An 18,849-nucleotide genomic window follows, 5' to 3' on the forward strand; every position below is an offset into this window, starting at 1 on the left:
TGCCAGAGCCTTTTTGTTTCATTTTGTTCATAACACTTAAGCTAAATACGCATGAAAAGCAAATCTCATGCTTGAGTTGGGCGCATTGAAGGAGCTGTGCCATCAAGCTGCCAGTTTATTAATAATAACGAAATGTAGACACGCAATGCCAACATATTTTTATGTACATACATATGTATGTACATGTATACACAATGTACATGTATAAACATATACATGTGTATATGTGCATGCGGATCGCAACAGACACTAGTTTAGTTAGCACAACAATGTTACGCATTTGAACAATTGTTTTTAGCTTTGTGGCAAACTTTGTTGTATATGAATTTCAATTTGCTTTATATGCGCTGAATCAAAATGTGAGACGAACTGCTGAAAGGCAGCTGCAACGGATGCCCAGCGGAAAATGTTGGGTTGGCGCCGCATTCTTCTCAGCTAAGTGAGCTGCGATTGAAGTCAACGTAGTTATAAGTTTGTCATGCAAAGAACCAAATTGGTTGACTGCAAAATACCCTGTACGGAGTCGAAGAACCGAAGAATAAGCCTCAGCTCAACAACAACAAATCTTTAGTTTTGTCTATCGATTTTTAAAGTTGAGAATTGAGCTGGCAATTAGCTTAGACAGGGGAACCAAGAAACATTTTAGAGTAAAGTACATCGCATCCATGTGATATGAGATATCGCTTGGGAGCTACAACTCTTTAACCTGTTCGTCAAATATGCACTCACTAAAGTATCGCGGCGGACTAACCAACAGCCATTGGGGAGAGGGTGTACATTTAAATATTTACAGGGTATTCACAAAGCTAAGGACGTACCTGGTCTCTGCCGCAGTCTTCACTTTGCAGTTAACTACTTTCGTCTTTTGCGCACATTTGCATAACTTCATCAACTTCCAACTCAGCAACTTTATGGATTCGGCGTGTGTGTGTGTGTGTGTGTGTGGCTGTGTGTGTGTGTGGGTGGCCGCAAATGCTGCGCTTGACTGGCAATGCAAATTGACAGCTGTCAATCAAACGGGTCTGGTCCGGGCAAACGGCTGCAATCGGCTGTATTATGCGAGGCAGCTGCCACTTGAGCCACGAAATGTGCGACAAGTAGATAACTATATATGGTATGTGTGTGTGGGGCAACAGATGCTGCCAGAATACATCCCAGCAACTGCAGCTGGCGTTGCACTTCAAATTGATTAAGCGGCCCACTGCCGGCGGCAAGGCAGGTGGCAATTGGATTGGCCAAGTTAAGCTGCCAACTTTTTGGCCCAACTTGCGGGCCAAAACTTTGCCAGCAGCAGCAGCTGCTTTAAATACCCTGTACCCATTACACGGCCAGAACGAGCTATGTTCAGCCATTTGTATGCGCTCAGCTGAAAGTAAATCAATTAAATGTGACACATAAGTTTTCTTCGAAATCAATTTGCAGCTGTGCTTTTTTTCTTTCCACTACTTCATAAGAGCTTAAGACAAGTAAAGTGTATTTCAGTTTTTGTAAGCCTGCCTTCGTTTTACCAAACATAAGAAGTTTACTCTTCTTGAAGGAAATCTCTGGCCCCTGAGAACTTTGTGACGATCCGACAAAAAGCCCAAAAGTTCACTCAGAATGACAAATCTAGGGTATGCCTCAACCACGAATCATCTCGATTTGAGCACTTTTACTTGTTTGAAAACTATTTTATTGAGTGACTAAAGGCCAGTCTGCCATGTCATAAATGTGTGTGTGTGTGTGCGTGTGCGTGTGTGTGTGTGTGTGAGCAGCTGTCAACTTTTCTAGCAACTCGCACACACTTGACAACTTCCGGTCGTGTTCATGTCTCTGCAGCTACAATACGCACACACACACACACACACACACACACACACACACTCACACACACACACTCTGTGTGGATTTCAGAGTCGACGTCTGCCAGTTATTAAGTTTGCGGCCACAAACTTGCCGTCCACTAAAGTTTATGCTTCATTCTGATTGGCTTTGTCAGGTCACCACCCAGCCACCCAATCGCCCAGCCAGCAGCAGCGGCAAAAGCTATGTGTCTTTTTTAGTGGCCAACTCATAAAACTTCATTAAATTTCAGTTTTTATCTTAGCTTTCAAATGCGTCTATCATATATGTACTTAGATGTTACACATTTTGGCCGCAGACTATTTATAAAGCTTTGCTATATACATATATATAAATATAATTATATATATATATATATTTTTGTATTTTTTCTGGCAAGCATTATGTACGCCTTATGGCACACGTTATTTAGTTTTTAAGCTGATTTAACTGTGTAGTTTTGGGATTTTTATTTTGGGGAAAATGTTGTGTGTGCTCCGCCCTGTTTCTTTTGCTTTGATAAGTATGCCCAGCATATTTTTGCGCATTTATAAGTGCCGCTCGGGGCGTTTGTTATTTTAACTCCTACCAACCACCCGCTCAAAAGCTGGCTTGTTTTCTTTTTCCACTTAGCCTTTTTTTTCCCCAAATGTTATTATATGCAAGTGCCCCAAGCTACCAAAGACAGCACCCAGCCCGCCCACAATTCGGCGCTGTTGAAAACTTTACTCTTTATTATTATTATTTTTCAATCTGTAATTTTGCATAAAAATTGTACTATGCAATTATTTGTGATGCCCAATAAGTGCGCTTGCATACGGTTTGAATAAACGAAACTAATATAAGCATGAACATGAATATTAATATGAATATGAATATGAATATGAATATGAATATGAATAGGTTGAGAAGCGTTCAATAAATACCTTTGTCTGGCCATCTATGGTTTCACTAATTCTCGCAAATTGAATGTTAAGCTGCTTGAATCAAATGAAATTTCACATTTCCATAAATCGAATAGCAGCAAAAAGCAATTTGATATGGGTTTGGCATTTCACTCAGAGCAACTGTTAAGTAAGCAGCCTGCAAAGCTTTCATATTACATTTTACATGCCCTTTTCAAGCACATTCACCTGGAATCGGCAGTAGGCAGGCTCGAAGGCTAAACTATGGGTCAGCGATCGATTCGGTAATGTGCTTTCGTATCTACGACCAAGAAAAACACTGTTAATGATTCTCATAAAGCTGTTAGAGTATTAGAAGTACTCCTTAGCATATTAAAACTCCTTCTTTTTTAAGAGCTAAACACACCAAATTTAGTATGTAGGATCTTCTTCATTTTGAATGCACCATGCTCTTTTCCCTACAAATAATAAAAGCTAAAACCTTGCGCCTTTAAGATTAACACACAACGATCGGACTGAATAGTCCGATCCTATTTAAGAATAGATTTTTTCTAGTGTGCAACAGAGAGAAGCTGCGTAATTGAATTATTTTAACTTTACGCACTGATTATAATACGCTCTGCAAAATTAAAGTAATTATTAAGAAATTGAATTAATACTTAGTCTTGAAACATCACAAACGAAGTAGCACAAATTGCATGTTTGATTTGTAGTCAGTTCAATTCGTTAAATAATATATATATATATAACATATAGCATTAGCTCTCTATATGTAATTATGTATGATTTAAGTTAATTTGTTTTAGAAATTTATATTTAAACTTAACTTAGTCCTGATATTTTTTATAAGTACGGATATATGCTTTTATGTAGCTTTGGTTTTACCCCAAATATTTGGATTCAAATTAAAAAAAAAAAAAAAAAATAAGAAATTCAAAATTGAATTTTACTTATGAAATCCCCTTAATGTGTTTTTAAACCAACAAATATTCTTTTCTTCAATTTTTTTCAGTGTATCTCTGTGTCTCTGTGTGTAGCAAAGTCCCCAATCCCCGCCCCACTTAATCAAAAAATAATCAGAAACGAAAAATAATCTCAACAAACAAGTTCTTGATGTATGCTATTTGCTTGAAACTTTTGGACACTTCGGCTAGCCGAGGCTTAAATACTCTTTCCACATATAACTTTAACATGGGGGATATTTAGTAGATATATGTACTTTCGACTTTTTATATGAATGCTTAAACCAAATGGCAGCTAGCTTTGAATACAATCCGCAGAAAAAAAAGAAAAATATCATTGTAATTGCCAGATAAAGACAACCTACAAAATTCCATATTGATAGGTTTCGGACTTGAAAACATCGACTTCTAAGTAGGGATGAATTAGTTAATGGGAAAATAGTATATATATTAAAAGAAAAAGAGAATTAATAATTTGCAGAGCTCAAATATTCTTAGTAAATCAGAATATGCCACGTTTATGCAAAGTATTGAGATTTCAAATATGTATATGTCAAAAGGGAATTTCAAACTTGTTTGATATTATCAACAAATTATACATTAAAGAAATATTAAAATGTCTAATGGAAACTTAAAGTGGGATTCCGAAAATATAAACAAAAAAATGTTTTCATAGATTTCACCTGCCTGAAAATACGTCAAGTAGACTTTAGGACTTATGTGGGCTGCATTAATGGACTGATAGATGGAAGATATTTGCAATAGCTGCAGTTAAAAAACTTGTTCAGAATAAGTGAAGCCTGGGGTAAATGCTTTGCGAAGGGAAAGAGTATATAAATTCCGATTGATTTCATTTTAATTTTCGAAACCAAACAGCAAAACTCTACCAAAAAGCAAAACCAATAAAAAAAAAAGAAATAACATTTGTTGGGTGCATTGGTGAAAGGTATGCAAAGGCGTTGTTAATTCAATGAAAAACTAAATCACGTGCAAATTGAGGCAACCGCACGCACGACCGAAGGAACACGCCAGCAACAGGACAGCAACATTAACAACAACAACAACAACAACAACAACAGCAGCAGCAGCAGCAGCAGCAACAACAACAACAGCAACAATAACCTGAGAGCCACATAGCAATATTTGTGGCAAATAGCTCGGTTTGCAATTGGATAACTAAAGGGATCTGCAGCGCTGCAGACACAGAACGCCATGCGCCATGTCAAAACTGCGGCATTACAGGTCCATGGATCAGACCAGCAGCGGCGTCGTCATACGCAAAAAGTTAGCTAATGAACAAGTCTTAAAATCACTTCTTAGCAACTGACCAAGCATATCTAAACACACAACAACAACAACAACAGCAACAGCAACAGCTCGAAAGGCAGCTAATGTGAATTTAGCTTCCATCGGAACGCACTCTAACTGCAGTCTTTTGCGTTGCTATAAACATTTTTCAACTCCACCACTCCACCACAGGCACACATAAGCTCACCATAGCACATCACCCACAGCAAAAGCCTCAAGTTCAGCATGTGACATTTGCAGCTTTTTGAAACACTTTGCATGTGCTTCTATCGCATAAGCTTTAAGCATGTTTTTATTTGAATTAAGTTCATTTCATTTTGCACTCGATTAAACAAAGCTCACAAGCGCTAGCGTAAGTCAGGCTCTTACAGCCAAAGCTCTAACAGTGAAAGCTTTCTTGAGCAGCCAGCATTCGTCTTGCCACAAAAGACACGAAGGGATAAAGTCATCAGCAGTTCCAATTTTTTACACATTTGCATGTTAACGATTAATTAAAATGGATGCCCGAGAGCTTTCTATACAATTTCTTTAATTGCCCATTGTTTCAAGTTGTAAAAAAAAAGTTTTTTTCATTGACAAAAAAGACACTACGTTGTCCTTCGTCTCAAAATTTGGGCACAACCCACAAACTATCTAACGGTAATAAAAGTTCAATGGAAGCTTTCACTTTACACACTTTCGAATATATGCACTTTTAGCTTTTACCAAGCTAAAAGCTCTCTCGCAAACCATTTACGACAACCAAAAGCTTATTTGAATCCTTGCTGGAATTTGCCCGAGCCCAATTCAATCCGCACTTCCTTCACATACGCTTAGCCTGCTGCTCCCTGCTGTATTTACATGGCTGTTTCTTTACGTATTATCCTTCTCGTTGCAGGACTATGACAGCCGTATGCTTTGTGTGCAACCTGCCGATTATGTCGCATCAGGTTGGTCTGGTGTGGCAGGGCGGCAATGGCTGGGACGACTTGATGCGCGAACAGGTTGGTCAAGTCCGTGACAAGTCCGAGCCTTGAACTCTCGCCTAATTGTCTATCTTTCTCTCTCGCGTCTCTCTCGCTCTGCAGCTCGAAGAATCCACGATACGCCAGCGTCTTGGAGGCCGTCGCGATTCGGCCGCACAGATCACAACGCCGCCGAGCTCATCGCCGCCTCCTGGCCTGCAACGACGCCGGCGCAGCTCGCTGGCTCAACTCACTGACATCTTGCGCGAATGGAGCGGCGGTGCCAGCAGGCAGCAGCATCAGCAACAACAGCAGCAGCAGCAGGCGGCACGGAACAAGGCGCATTTGAATCGACGCGAAACGCTCGCGGATCTGGCTCGCAGTCTGCCCTGGCGCACTTCCACCACAGATGCCAGCACTGGCGGCAACGTTGGATCCGGCTCCGGCGGTGGGGTCGGGAACACCACCTATGTGACGCCGCGCAAGCGACGCGAATCGAGCGCCGATTCTGGCATACGCAGCATACGCTCCCGCCGCGACTCCAGCACCACCGAGTTCGTCAAGCACTGGAACCGACGCGAGAGCACCACAGTTGAGGAGCAGTCCAGCAGCGTCGTTGTGCCCATTGTGGTCGAGTGCACGAAGAGTGTAAGTTGCATTTTATAATAGATTAAGCCCCCAGCGAGATAGAGATCCTTGCGGAAGAATATGCCTAACCAAACTCTATTCCAGTCTCAGCATTAGCTACTCTCTGAAAGTACAACTCCATTATTTGGAAGACCTTTATGAGCAGAAACTATGAAGATGGGCCAGATATAGTTGATAAGAAGGGGGCCTTCGTTATCTAGCATCCGCATTCGATTATAATCAAGGAGTATCAGCTTTTAGGTTACCTTATTGAAGGACTTTCCTTAGTCCTTAAATCCACTCCAATATCTGAGTATATATATTTTATATTCAGTTATTATTGGGATCTGTACAAATTTTGTAAGTAACTATGGAACCTCTAGAATGTTAGGGCAAGACCTTGTGCCAGGTTTTATATAGAATTATCAACTTAAATGCCTTCATGGTTTTCGTTCCTTTCTGTTTATAGATTTTGGTTTAGTATATGTAAGATCCTGTACCGATCTTTCTTTTAAAATATAGTCATTTGCTGGGTACATTTCACAGATAGAGTAAGAAAGTCATTTCCATTTAAAAAGAGTAAAAAGAGGATTTAAAATAAATCCATATATGTGTTATCCATCTTAAAGGAATCTTTGGAATTATTTTCTCCATTTAAGCATAGTTCAGGCAAGACCTCGCACCTTTGTTGTCAGGTTAGAATATAGAATCTTCAGAAAAGCAACTCAGAATTAGAATAAACCAAAGATAGAAGGATATAAGCGCTGGCTACCGCAATGGATTGAGGGTTAGTGCCTAAGAATCCTGCATAGAATAGAAAAGGGTATAGTTTCTAGAAGTTTTCCTTCCAACTCATCCAAGCTTCTATAGATACAGATATGGATATCTGACCAAGCTAGAAAAAGTGCTAGAGAGTTACCTTCTCCGAAGCCGGTCGATCCACACCTATTGAGTGACCCGCCCAGAGGAAAGAGTTTATCATTGTACCAGTCCAGCATCCACAACCAACTAACGTAACCTATGCACACCTCTCTCTCTCCCTCTCTCTCTCTCTGCCTCTGTTCTTCTTTTGTTTTATCTCGCTCGCTCTTGCGCACGTTGTCCTGTAACCAATCCATGCCGCAGGCCTCGCGACGCGGCTCCGGCGAGAGCTATTTGTCTAGCAGCCGACGCGACAGCAATGTTGCGAGCCGGGTGACAACGCCGCCTCCACCACCCAAATACCAGGTGACCAAGAAGCGTGACTCGTTGGCCGCACCGGAATTTCCCAATTTTCGGCAGGAGCAGCGTCCCTCGACCAGCTCCGCCGGCTCCTGCTCAGACTCTGTGCCATTGATCTCAACCAGCACTTATCACCATCAGCAGGTAGATTCCGCCTGTCAGGCATTGCCGCCGCCGACCATTATAACCAGCTCGGTAACGCCGCCGGCCACCAGTCCGACGGCGCCGAAGGGTCGACGGGACTCCACCACGCAATGCGGACGTGTCAATCGACGCGACTCTAAGGCGGGCATCAGTCCGGAGCGGGCGCCACGGCTGCAGCGACTGCAGCGGCAGGCAACCGCCTTCGATGAGAGCTGCCTGCCCGGCGGCAGTCGACGCGGCTCCCAGCCAGCGCTCAGTCCCGATCCACCCGAGGACTGTGAGCGTCGCGCTTCACGGCGCGATTCTCTCTCACCGGACAGCGCATCGCGCGGCGGTCGACGCGACTCCCGCACACATCTCTCGCCGGATCGCTCGCACGAGAGGGACGGAAGTCCCAGGCGGCATACGCTGCGACGGCAAAGCAGCTCGGCGGCCCGTTCACCGCGCTCACCGGACTCCAACAGCTGCTCCTCGTCGCGCGATCCCAGCCCGTGCTCGCGCCCGCAAACGACCACCGTCGAACAGAATCAACGGCCCGCCATACGGCGCCAGTCCACCACCGAGGAGATTCTTATAGCGCGCGGCTTCCGTCGCCAATCGACCACCGAGGAAATGATACGTTGTCGCAACTTTCGACGCCAGAGCTCCCAGAGCGACGATGTCTGTCGGTGGGTAACGCAACACATCCCACACATACTCCCAGATACCCTCGACTAACCAAACGTTTGTTTTCCATTCAGCTATCGCGGCAGACGCGACTCATCGGCCCAGATCATTGATGGCACCATCGGCACCATGACCGTGGAAACAACTAGCACATTTTTTGACTCCAGCACCCAGACAGGTGAGTGGCACATTATATTATATTATATTATATTTCTTTTACTTGTCGAGTATGGCAGAAAAACCTTTTGCCCAACGATAGACAAAAAAGGTCAAAGATCGCTTTAAGGGTTTAGTCGGGATTAGAAACCGATTCTAGGATATGCTTCTAATTCATTTCATAATCCATTGAGAGTTACTCTACCGAACATTTAAAAAAAACACTTGCTGATATTTCCTGACCTTAGCATGGCCTTCAGTTTTTAGACATCAACTTTTCACCCATTTTTCGATAATTATCTTAGGCTATATTTTACAATGATATATGGGACTGAGATTATAGTTCATTTAAACTAAGAATCAAAAGCTGGAGACATCGTTTTCCGGCCATTTTAGTCTAGTGGAGTGGAATTTACGCAACGCGTGAAACACGTCTCTGGCGAGTTTTCACAAAGACCTTTGAAAATGAGTGAGAAGCCAGTCAGCAACCATTTTCCGCCAATATTGCACACACTGGGGTGAAATTTCATTCCATAAGGCAACTGTGACAACCATTTTTTTATTGGGCCTGTGTCAACATTAGTTGGAAATACAAAAATAAGAAGAATAAAGACTCTCATAAATGCATTTAACTGTATTTAGAAGGCGTTCAGAAGCTGAAGCAGAAACAATATAAGGGGAGTCCTGCAAGGCGTGGGTAACAAAAATATTCCTAGATGATTCAGAAAAGCTTTGAGAATTAAAAAAAATATCTTAAATTAAGATTAGTAAAACTTTCGAATCTTTGAGTACTCGAAGCTTTACTGTCTTTTATAATCAGAGGAATGCCCCTATTAGTGCCTGAATAAGGTACGAAGAGTTGCCAGAGATGCATAACAAAAGTTTTGGATGGGCTATACCATCTGTTGAGGCTTATTGAAGGAAAAATATATTTTTCTAGAAAACTCGAAGACTGACAACATGTTACGCTTCGACGAGTCCCTAATAATCTTTTGTCAGAGAGCATGTAACGCTTAGAAGAACAAGAAGATTCGAAATATTGGCACATACCATGACGTATTATTAAAAACCAAATATCTGCACTCGGATGCAAGTCACAAAAAACGATTCCCCACAGCGCAGCACATCAAATTGTTGTGCTGTAGCCTTGCTTCTAGTGGTCCATTTGCATTCGAAATAAAATTTCTGAATGAGAACCGAGCATAAATCAGGCATCAATGCGGTTTGTGCAACGCTGCGTATGCGCAAGATTTTCATGCAATAAGCGCAGCGTGAGCCACAAAATTATTTTTCAATTCTGCTTTGGCTTTTTCATTGGACTTTTCAGACAATTGAAAATGCAGGCACAGAGTTTTTCATCTCCTCCCTGAATAATACGAACTGTTTTATGGGTGTTCAATTCCTTTGAATCTCTGTATGGGAAACTCAATTCAATTGCCTTTGACATGCCATTCAAGAGACTAGCTAGTGGATAAACCGAACGTCGGGTTGTCTATCTTGCTGCAGGCAGAAAATATATATGTATGTATCTGTGTCTAGAGTACACATGTGCCAATAGACTGCAAGGGTGAAAAATGAATACGAACAGCTCCACAGGTGTTCATTGCATTTGAATCTCTGTATGAAAAACTTCTTTGTTGAAAAATCCTTGCAAAAGAAAAAACACAACTTTGGACAAACAAAAGTATCTACAGTTGAGTTAGATCACCATAGAAACTATATTTGCAATGCTATCGAAGACAATTGATTTCTTGAAATAACTTAAAGTGAGAACTTTTCGCCCTAAGACATCCTACATGCGAAATTTGTTGTCTGTTGTCAAAAAAACAGGATGTCGATAGCGATTTTGTGGATGTGGATCAATTTATCAATGATTTGCACTACAAAATTGCAAGTCTCAAGCTTTTGTAGTCTCCGGGATTGACGCTCTCATATATGTATATGGACAGACGTTCGGACCGAGAGACGGACATGGCTAGCTTGACTCGGGAGCAGCTGCTGTTCAAGAGTATACTATATACTTTATGGGCCTGCCTGTGCCCGTTAGATACATATAAGAAAAGTATTACACCCTTCATTAGTTTCCAACTCGAAATAAGAACGAAAGCCGTTAAAACTGCGGGCCAACGCTTAAAATTGGTGGCGCAAAGTTTGAAATTCGAATAACTAACATAAAAGGGGGCTGCCAACTTATGCGCATATCCCTGAGGGCTTTGCCGTTAGCTTTACTCCATGGCATTTGTTGCTGTAGCCAGGAGACGCGTGGTAAAAGCTAGCGAAAGCTTTGAACAGCTGCTGCCGCTTGGCCCATCAGCTGTTAACTGGCGGCGCGCTGCCAACTTGGCCGAGAAACGGGATGCCAGCGCCAAGCTGAGGAGACGCTGGCAATGACAACGCACGCTTACCGTGCATCAGTTGGTGTTGAATACCTCAACGTGCCACAACAGCAGCAGCAGAGCAGAGCCCCAAGCGCCACGACGAGCACACCGCGCCCCAAAACATTCAGAGTCCGCGAGCTAAGAGGCGAGAGGAGAGACGCCACGCGGGTTCCCCAATATCGTGTCGAGTCAAGTCGAGTCAAGTCGAGTCGAGTCGAGTCGAGTCGAGTTGAGTCGAGTTGAGTCGAGTTGAGTCGAGAGTTGGCTAGTAGAGAGTTTCGCATCAGATATTAACGCGGCCTTTTTAGTATTGTTCGCATCGTAAACTGTAAATACAAATGAAAATTGGCCCACAGCGTTACGTTTTCCATTTTCCCGCTCCGCGTGCGTACTCGCCCCTGCCGGCCCGCTAGTTCAGTCTCTGCGCAAAGATTTATTGCTCGTTCCCGCTTTTTCTCTATTTACATTACTTTTTTTTTGTTCCTGTGCCGCACTTCACATATCCAAAATAAAATAAAATAAACAAATAAGCAAAAAGAAGTCGAAGTACAAAAAAAAAAAGAACACACAAGAAGCGCGCAAAAAGTTATTGTTATTTTGTTTTTGTTATTGTGCGCGTGACTTGGAGGCGCGTGTTGCATAGTTTTGGGCGCGTGCAGCAGCAACAACAACAAACGGCAGCGCGGTGGCCGAGTCCGTCGCCACCGACGCTGCGGCGCTGCGCTACGGTCGCCGACACCAGCAGCAGCAGCAGCACCACCAACATCAGCCGCAGCAGCAGTCGACCAGCAGCAGCGCCAGCAGCAGCAGCAACCGCAGCCGCAGCCGCAGCGGTCTGTATATAATATAATACAAATATATAGTGATATGTAAATAGATATTTCACCCAGATTCCAATCCCACATAGTCTGTTTATTTATCTAGTCGAGGCAACTGTTGCTTTTGCCCACAACCATATTTATCTATGTCTGATGCAAATCTCTGAATAATATATATTGACTTATATCTGAATAATTTAAAATAGCCTAAGATCAGTTAATTCTGATACTGTCTGATCATAAGCTCTGACTCCAGTAATGATTTCTCTATATGTATATAGGGTCTTACAGTAGATTTCTCCGTATTTTATAAACCCAAGAATGATTTTTAAAACAGTTTACAGATCCATATATTATATCATTTTATATGTTATATAATCATATATGTATATATATTTCTAGCTTTTCTTTCTATTACAAATATAATCTGAAAGCTTGGCAGCGATTCTTTAGATATTCCGAGTTTCGGATGAAATAGAAAAATCTATTAGTTCCTTTAGCTTTCTGTTTTAAATAATTCTTGAATAGTACATTTAAGAAAAATATAAATATATATTCTAAGACAGTAAACAGGCCTTGACAAATATTAAAGTAAATTTAAACAATTTTATAATACACTCTACAAGGGTTTAAAATGTATTCAATTGATTGAAAAAATAGTGTTCCGTAAAATTGGAATTTCTCCCGAATTTAATTAACCTCCATAGCCAAAATGACCCAATTTCAAAAACTATTGGGCCATATATATATAATTGAAGGTCGACATGTGTATAATAGCTACAAAACGAAGTAAGAGGCTCTAGTCGGGCTCTCGAGCTCTCGACTAGGGGATGCCATGAACCCTCTTCTACCAACAGCAAATGCAGCTCGCGCTACGAGCTCGTTTGCTTTAGCATTTAAAAAAAAATTAATTAAAAAAAAAAAAATATTTCCATTGATAGGGTTCGAGCTCTTAACATAGCACACTACTTGCAACGGCATCCACTCAACAGCCAAACCAACAACTAACGGCTACTGAAAAAAAAAACCAATTAAAATAGCAATACATACACACATGATAGAATTCAATAAAGACGCGCGTGATGTATGTAGAAATTCTTGTGGGCTGCCAATATTTATATAACCACACATTTTCTTTAATAACTTCTTCATATATATATGCTATTCCAAAAGCTACATGTCAAATTTGGTGATTCTAACTCTTATAACTTACGAGATTTGCCCAAAAAACAGGATTCCGATATCGATTTTCATCGATAACTTGGAAACGGGGCAAGTTATCGAATATCGAAAACTCAAAAAATCGTACTGCGCATGCACTAGGAGGATCTACATTCAAAATTTCAAGTCTATAGCTCTAATAGGTTCTGAGATCCTCACATACGGACAAACTGGCGGACAGACGAAAAAAGAGACTAACATGGCCAGATCGACTCGGCTATTGATGCTGATCAAGAATATATATACTTTATGGGGTCTGCCTGTTACATACATTTGCAAAAATACATTAAGGATTTATTATTTTTGAGCGAGAGCAAAAGCAAAAAAAAAAAAGACAGGATAGAGCTCAGACTTGGTCCGCAACGTCTAGATAAACACACTATTTATTTATTTTATTTATTTATTTATTTATTAGTGGTCGACAAAACGAGTGTCTTCCTAATTATTCAATACATTATATTTACAATTATGAAATTTAGATGATAAAAGCCTAGATAGAGAACACAAATTTCTAATAGCATCACCGACCGATGGAGGTGTTTTATTTGCCAGTTTAGGCCAGCTGTGCCCCTTTTCACAGCTAATTTTGTCAGTGACGCTATTAGAGCCTAATTCTAAGAAGAAGGGTGTAAGTAGGAAAAAGTGCTCTTAAGTAAAATTAAAAATAATCTTAATTTGCTATATTATTTAAGAATATATCATAAATAGGAGAAAAGAAAGTAAAAAGATTGTTAATAAAGTAAAGAACTGTATGCTAGATATACAGAGTGTTAAGTAGATAGGATAAAGAGATAGTATTGGGAAAGTAATGGGAAATCACCGACCCGGTGGGGGAAAATTTACAGCCTGTCCGGCAAGCTATGCCCCTGCTCATAGCTGGGAATGGTCAGTGACTTCCCGAAGGTATCCTGAAAGCAACGATTTTATTAGGGGTAGAGAAAGTTCGGTAGAGAAAACGTGATGCAAACTATTGTAATTTTTACATAGCACGCGAAAAGGATTGTGCATAGCGTAGTCTGTTGTGCACGTAGATAGGAATAAGGGGCGGTAATTTCTGGTTGGTCTAGCCGGAACAGAGAATTGAAGACGCCCTAGCAGAAAAGGAGAATCTATATCGCCAACAACCAACTTATGTAGAAAGACAACACCGAGAATTGTCCTACGGTTGGTTAACGACGGAAGGTTAAGAAGAAGCAGCCTGCTGGAATAGGATGGCAACCGAAGATTAGGGTCCCAATTTAAACCTCGTAAGGCAAAAAGCAGAAATTGCTTCTGAACAGATTCAATACGATCCTGGCTATTGTTATACTGCGGAGACCAGATGCAAGAGCAGTATTCAAGGATAGGACGAACAAGAGAGATACAGTACAGAAGTTTCGTTATATAAGGATCGTTAAACTCTTTAGACCATCGTTTAATGAATCCAAGTACACCTTTTGCCTCATTAACGATGGTATCTATGTGAAGATTGAAACAGAGTTTAGAATCAAAAAGAACGCCTAAAACATTAACTGTTAGTATACGTTGCAATGGAGTATTGTCGATTGTATAACTGACAAGATAAGGTGTAGTACGATTAAATGTCATAAACATACACTTTGAACAATTCAGATGCAATTGATTGGATTCAGATAAAATTGTTGATAGTAAAACGGGCAGCTATAAATTTAAAAAAATGAAATACGAATTTTAAGAATGTAGGTCCATCCAAGCTTTGAGTCGAAATCGGAGTTCAGGAATGCGTAAAAGCGTTTTGAAGAGCCTAACCTAAGGGCAGGGAGTTGATATGAACCGTGCAGCGAACCACAAACTTTCCTTTGGACTTTCAGCCCTGATTGAAAGTTTTTAACATAATCGGTTTTAGTTGGTTTTGGATGTGGCCAAACGAATGCACCCGAGTATTCAGACACACAGCTTTCCAACTAAGAACAAGCAATTGTGTCTCTAATTATGAGGCATAGATATTCTATTTCCATAAGCGCTTTCCCAGACACCTAATAAATGCCTTAGAGACGCATGCGTATGCCTTATATGTAGTTGTAATCTATGGGCGGTATCTACTGTAGCTATATAGATATCATATGGCTAGATAAATCGTTTATCTGGGCGAGTTCCGAATTTCTCGCTCTCGTGCCCCGAAAAGCAGGCAACACCATTGACACACATTTAACGCACTTTTACACTCCGCTTACATTCAACACGGTGCGTATGTGTGTGTGTGTGTGCTTTTGAAGTTCAAAGTACAGCAGTGTTACGTTCACATGTGTAGGTATTATATGTACACACACACACACACACGCACACGCACACGCACACGCTGGAGCGCATTACAAATGCCAAAGAGTTGGCAAAGTGCGCCTCAGTTTGTCAAAGTAACTTTAATGAATGAAAGTACCTACAGTGTGTGTGTGTGTGTGTGTGTGTGTGTGTGCTGACAGCGGACAAATGAATGAGCGTTCACTTAACTGGCAGCCCCAGCTGCATTGCTATCTCCCTTTCAAGCACTCTCCCTCTCTCCCTCTCGCTCGCACACGCTCTGTGTTATGAATGAAATGTGAGTCAAGTTTTGCGTTCAGCTTTTACATTGCAAGCACTGCGTACAACTTCCCCTTAACACCGGCCGCCCCTTAACCCCCGCCAGCCACGCACACGCACAGCTCGGCTTGCCACAATTTTACACAGTTTGCGGCTGGTGCAACAAGTTTTGTCTGCTGGCTGCTGGCATCTTGCTCGCAATTTCAATCGAAATTCGCCTTCACTGCACGCAGCCAATTGCCAATTGGCATTCAAATATTCACCACTCTCTTATTCAAATGCATTCAAACACAACACACACACACATTTAGACCATTCATTTTTTATGCTTGCCATTCAAAGTGAGCATATCCATTTGTATTTATTGTGCGACATTTATATTTATTGTGTAACTAAAAGTTTTCGAGGCCCAACTTCTGTGTCATTCTCCATTTAGCCAAGATCAGATTTTCTGTTGAGAGCATGTAGGAATTTTCTATATTTAGTTTGCTTTACTTTCATGTCCATCAGCCCACATAACTACTTTTCTGCTCTTCTGCCCTTTTTGTAAGCAAGATATACAAAATGGAATGTTTATTTTGATTAAGCTGATTTTCTTTATATAAATTATAACATTAACTTTGGGAGCTTAATACGACTCGTTTTGGTTTCTTGCGCTCGTTTAGTATATACATTTTATATATATTTGAATATTTGGTTGCCTCTCTCTCAAGAAAAACAACTTATTTTGAAAGATTTGCGCTTTCGCATGCAAAGCCTATGAAGATCGGACAATAGAGACCGAAGTTAATCAAGAAAGTATTTCCCAAGGTGTGGCAAAAAGAAGCCAAGCTGCAGCTAAAGCTTCTGTGTGAATGTGAGTCTCTGCATAAGCTAGAATGCTTGAAATGGCAGTTCAGGGTGTCTGCTAGTCGGTCCCTCCCGAGACCTGTGCACTCTCAGCTCCAATCAGATTATGATTTTTTTAAGTTCCATTTCAGATAGTTGTGAATTTTCGTCGGCTTGTTAAAGTAAATCCTCCAAAAGAGCCAAACTCCATATACCTTTGTCATCGAATTTAAAAATAAAAACAACAAATTGTAAAAAAAAAATATATATATATATATGTATATGTATATGGCTGACACGACCTGGAGGCCAACAGTTAATGAAGTGTATATTAAATATGTGGGTTTCGACTTGTTTTGTTTTCCGGATTTTTATTTTTTGTTTGTCCAAATGATCCGTGCGACCAAAACTTTTGTCATCCAATTAGTTGCACACAAAATGCTTTTTCGACATATTCGTGACATTTTGCGTCCAATTAGCAATCGATATATGTGCCTTACGCTGAGCTCGGCCGCCCAGCTTCATCGAATTTCAGTCCAATTTAGTATGCAGCAAATTGCAATTAAAAGCGAACCAAACGAATTGCACTTCCACATGTTTTTTAACCCGATAATTTCGTTTCGCCGCAATTGATTTACGTTTTTTTTTTTTTTCGCTTTTAATGAAGACCTAAAATTGGATTTATTTTTGGGATTCTTCTGCGGCCGCCTTCGGCGCTTCCAGCCAAACAAAACGGGCGAACGTCCGTGTTTGCTTATGAGGCAATAGCTTTATTGCACTTTACGAGCGTGACCACCATTAATTAATGGCCGCCAAAGGCAATTTCGAGAGCGCCAAAGAGGCCAAAAGTACAAAAAGAAATCATAATGTGCACAGCCAGAGACTGTTTAATACCCTGTATTCAGAAATGAAGTCGCAAAAATATGTTGCAGCTAAAACACATCATTTATCTCAGTCAATCCTATGCTACATATTGTGGAATTATTTCATATTATATAACTTTTCAATACTTTAAAAGACATTAATGAACCCAAGTCTTCCGTCTGTGCTTCTTATAATCTCTGAGATCGATGACGTCATATTGGCCTCACGTATTGTTATCTTCAGTTTCTAGTTGAGCTTTAAATCTTACTTAAATTAACTGCAGAGGAAACTGAATTAGAAAGGTATTTACTGAAAAGTACCAAAAGAAATTATAATGTAAAGTGCCAGAGACTGGTTAATACCCTGTAATCAGAAATGAAGACAATCAAGCCTCCAACATCTATGTATCTCAATCAAAAATCTCAATTCTTGCAGCTCTTTCTAAATCTAACTGATTAATCCGATGCTAAATATTCCTTAATACTCTTCTTGAATACTTCTCTTCAACTACCTGAATTCGTATAACAAGCCTTAAGACTCTGCTTCTTATAGTCCCTGAGATCGATCAGGTCATATTGGCCATACGTATCCAATTTGGGGACATTAAACGAACAAACGGAACCGAATAAATAATTGATAGGTGCTGGCCGAGGGCTTTGCGCTTTCTTGAGGTGAATAATAAGAAATGCATTCAACAGATATACGACGCATTTGCGTTCCCGTTGGCATTGGCACTGGCATTGCGTAGTTATCTGTTGCATTAAACTTGCAAATTGTTGCGCGAATTTGCTGCACGGAATCAGCGAAAATTGGTAAAGCTGCCAGCTTTAATGGCCAGCAGCGAGCAGCTGCAATTGGGCCCTTAGCCAAGTCCGTAGTTCCTCAGTTCTTGTTGCAAGCGCAGGTTGTGCCACAATGCAACGCCTGATCAAAGCCATCATACGCTCTTGCCACAGGTCAACCGCAAATCCGGCGCACTGCCTCGTGGGTAAGCGATGCCATACACACACCCGCACACACACACTCGCACACACACACCCGCACTCACACACATGCACAACATTATTGGATTCTTGTGAGATTTCCTATGAACTTTGTGCTGTCATGAGTTACGCGGCTTGCAGCATGCCACATATTCACACATTTGCATCACAAATTGAATGTGTTTCGCGTCGCAAACACATTCCACAGAATTGCAATTGCGATAGAAAACAAAAAGGTGATATCGAGTATAGGACGTGAAGTGGCGCAGCGCGTTCCTATCAGAAAGAACCTTATAAGAAAATCAACATATAAAATAATATACATACATAAAAAATAAAAAGCAAGTATGTACAGCACGCCGCATATTAAATACACGTTGGACTTCGAAGTGCATCTGTACAACAGCTTCAATTCAGACCGCGAGATGTGTGATATAGTAGATCCAAATTATAATAACAAAAGTAAAG

The 18,849-nt window shown here is 41.0% G+C and overlaps 2 protein-coding genes across 4 annotated transcripts in view; one reads left to right on the forward strand and one right to left on the reverse strand.

The window, feature by feature from the left end:
- LOC135440232 (V-type proton ATPase subunit F) overlaps positions 1–1,352 on the reverse strand; it is an 85,280-nt gene extending 83,928 nt beyond the window's left edge. The window contains exon 1 of the transcript XR_010438271.1: positions 819–1,352. The gene's annotated coding sequence lies outside the window, so the exon portion shown is untranslated. The remainder of the gene's footprint in view (positions 1–818) is intronic.
- Positions 1–18,849, forward strand: part of rsh (radish) — a 142,674-nt gene that overhangs the window by 62,204 nt on the left and 61,621 nt on the right. For 2 of the 3 annotated variants that reach the window (XM_064699278.1, XM_064699279.1), the window contains exons 1-5: positions 4,817–4,972; positions 5,874–5,979; positions 6,064–6,588; positions 7,693–8,600; positions 8,673–8,776. In XM_064699278.1, coding sequence (XP_064555348.1) covers positions 4,908–4,972; positions 5,874–5,979; positions 6,064–6,588; positions 7,693–8,600; positions 8,673–8,776 — 1,708 coding nt within the window. In that variant the 5' untranslated portion in view covers positions 4,817–4,907. Of the gene's footprint in view, positions 1–4,816; positions 4,973–5,873; positions 5,980–6,063; positions 6,589–7,692; positions 8,601–8,672; positions 8,777–18,849 lie in introns of those variants that run through there. The other variant, XM_064699280.1, reaches the window with a different exon arrangement.

This window comes from Drosophila montana, unplaced genomic scaffold, assembly GCF_035044405.1.
Source record: "Drosophila montana isolate Dmon_TW-CO22-7 unplaced genomic scaffold, ASM3504440v1 contig_920_1, whole genome shotgun sequence".
NCBI lineage: Eukaryota > Metazoa > Arthropoda > Insecta > Diptera > Drosophilidae > Drosophila > Drosophila montana.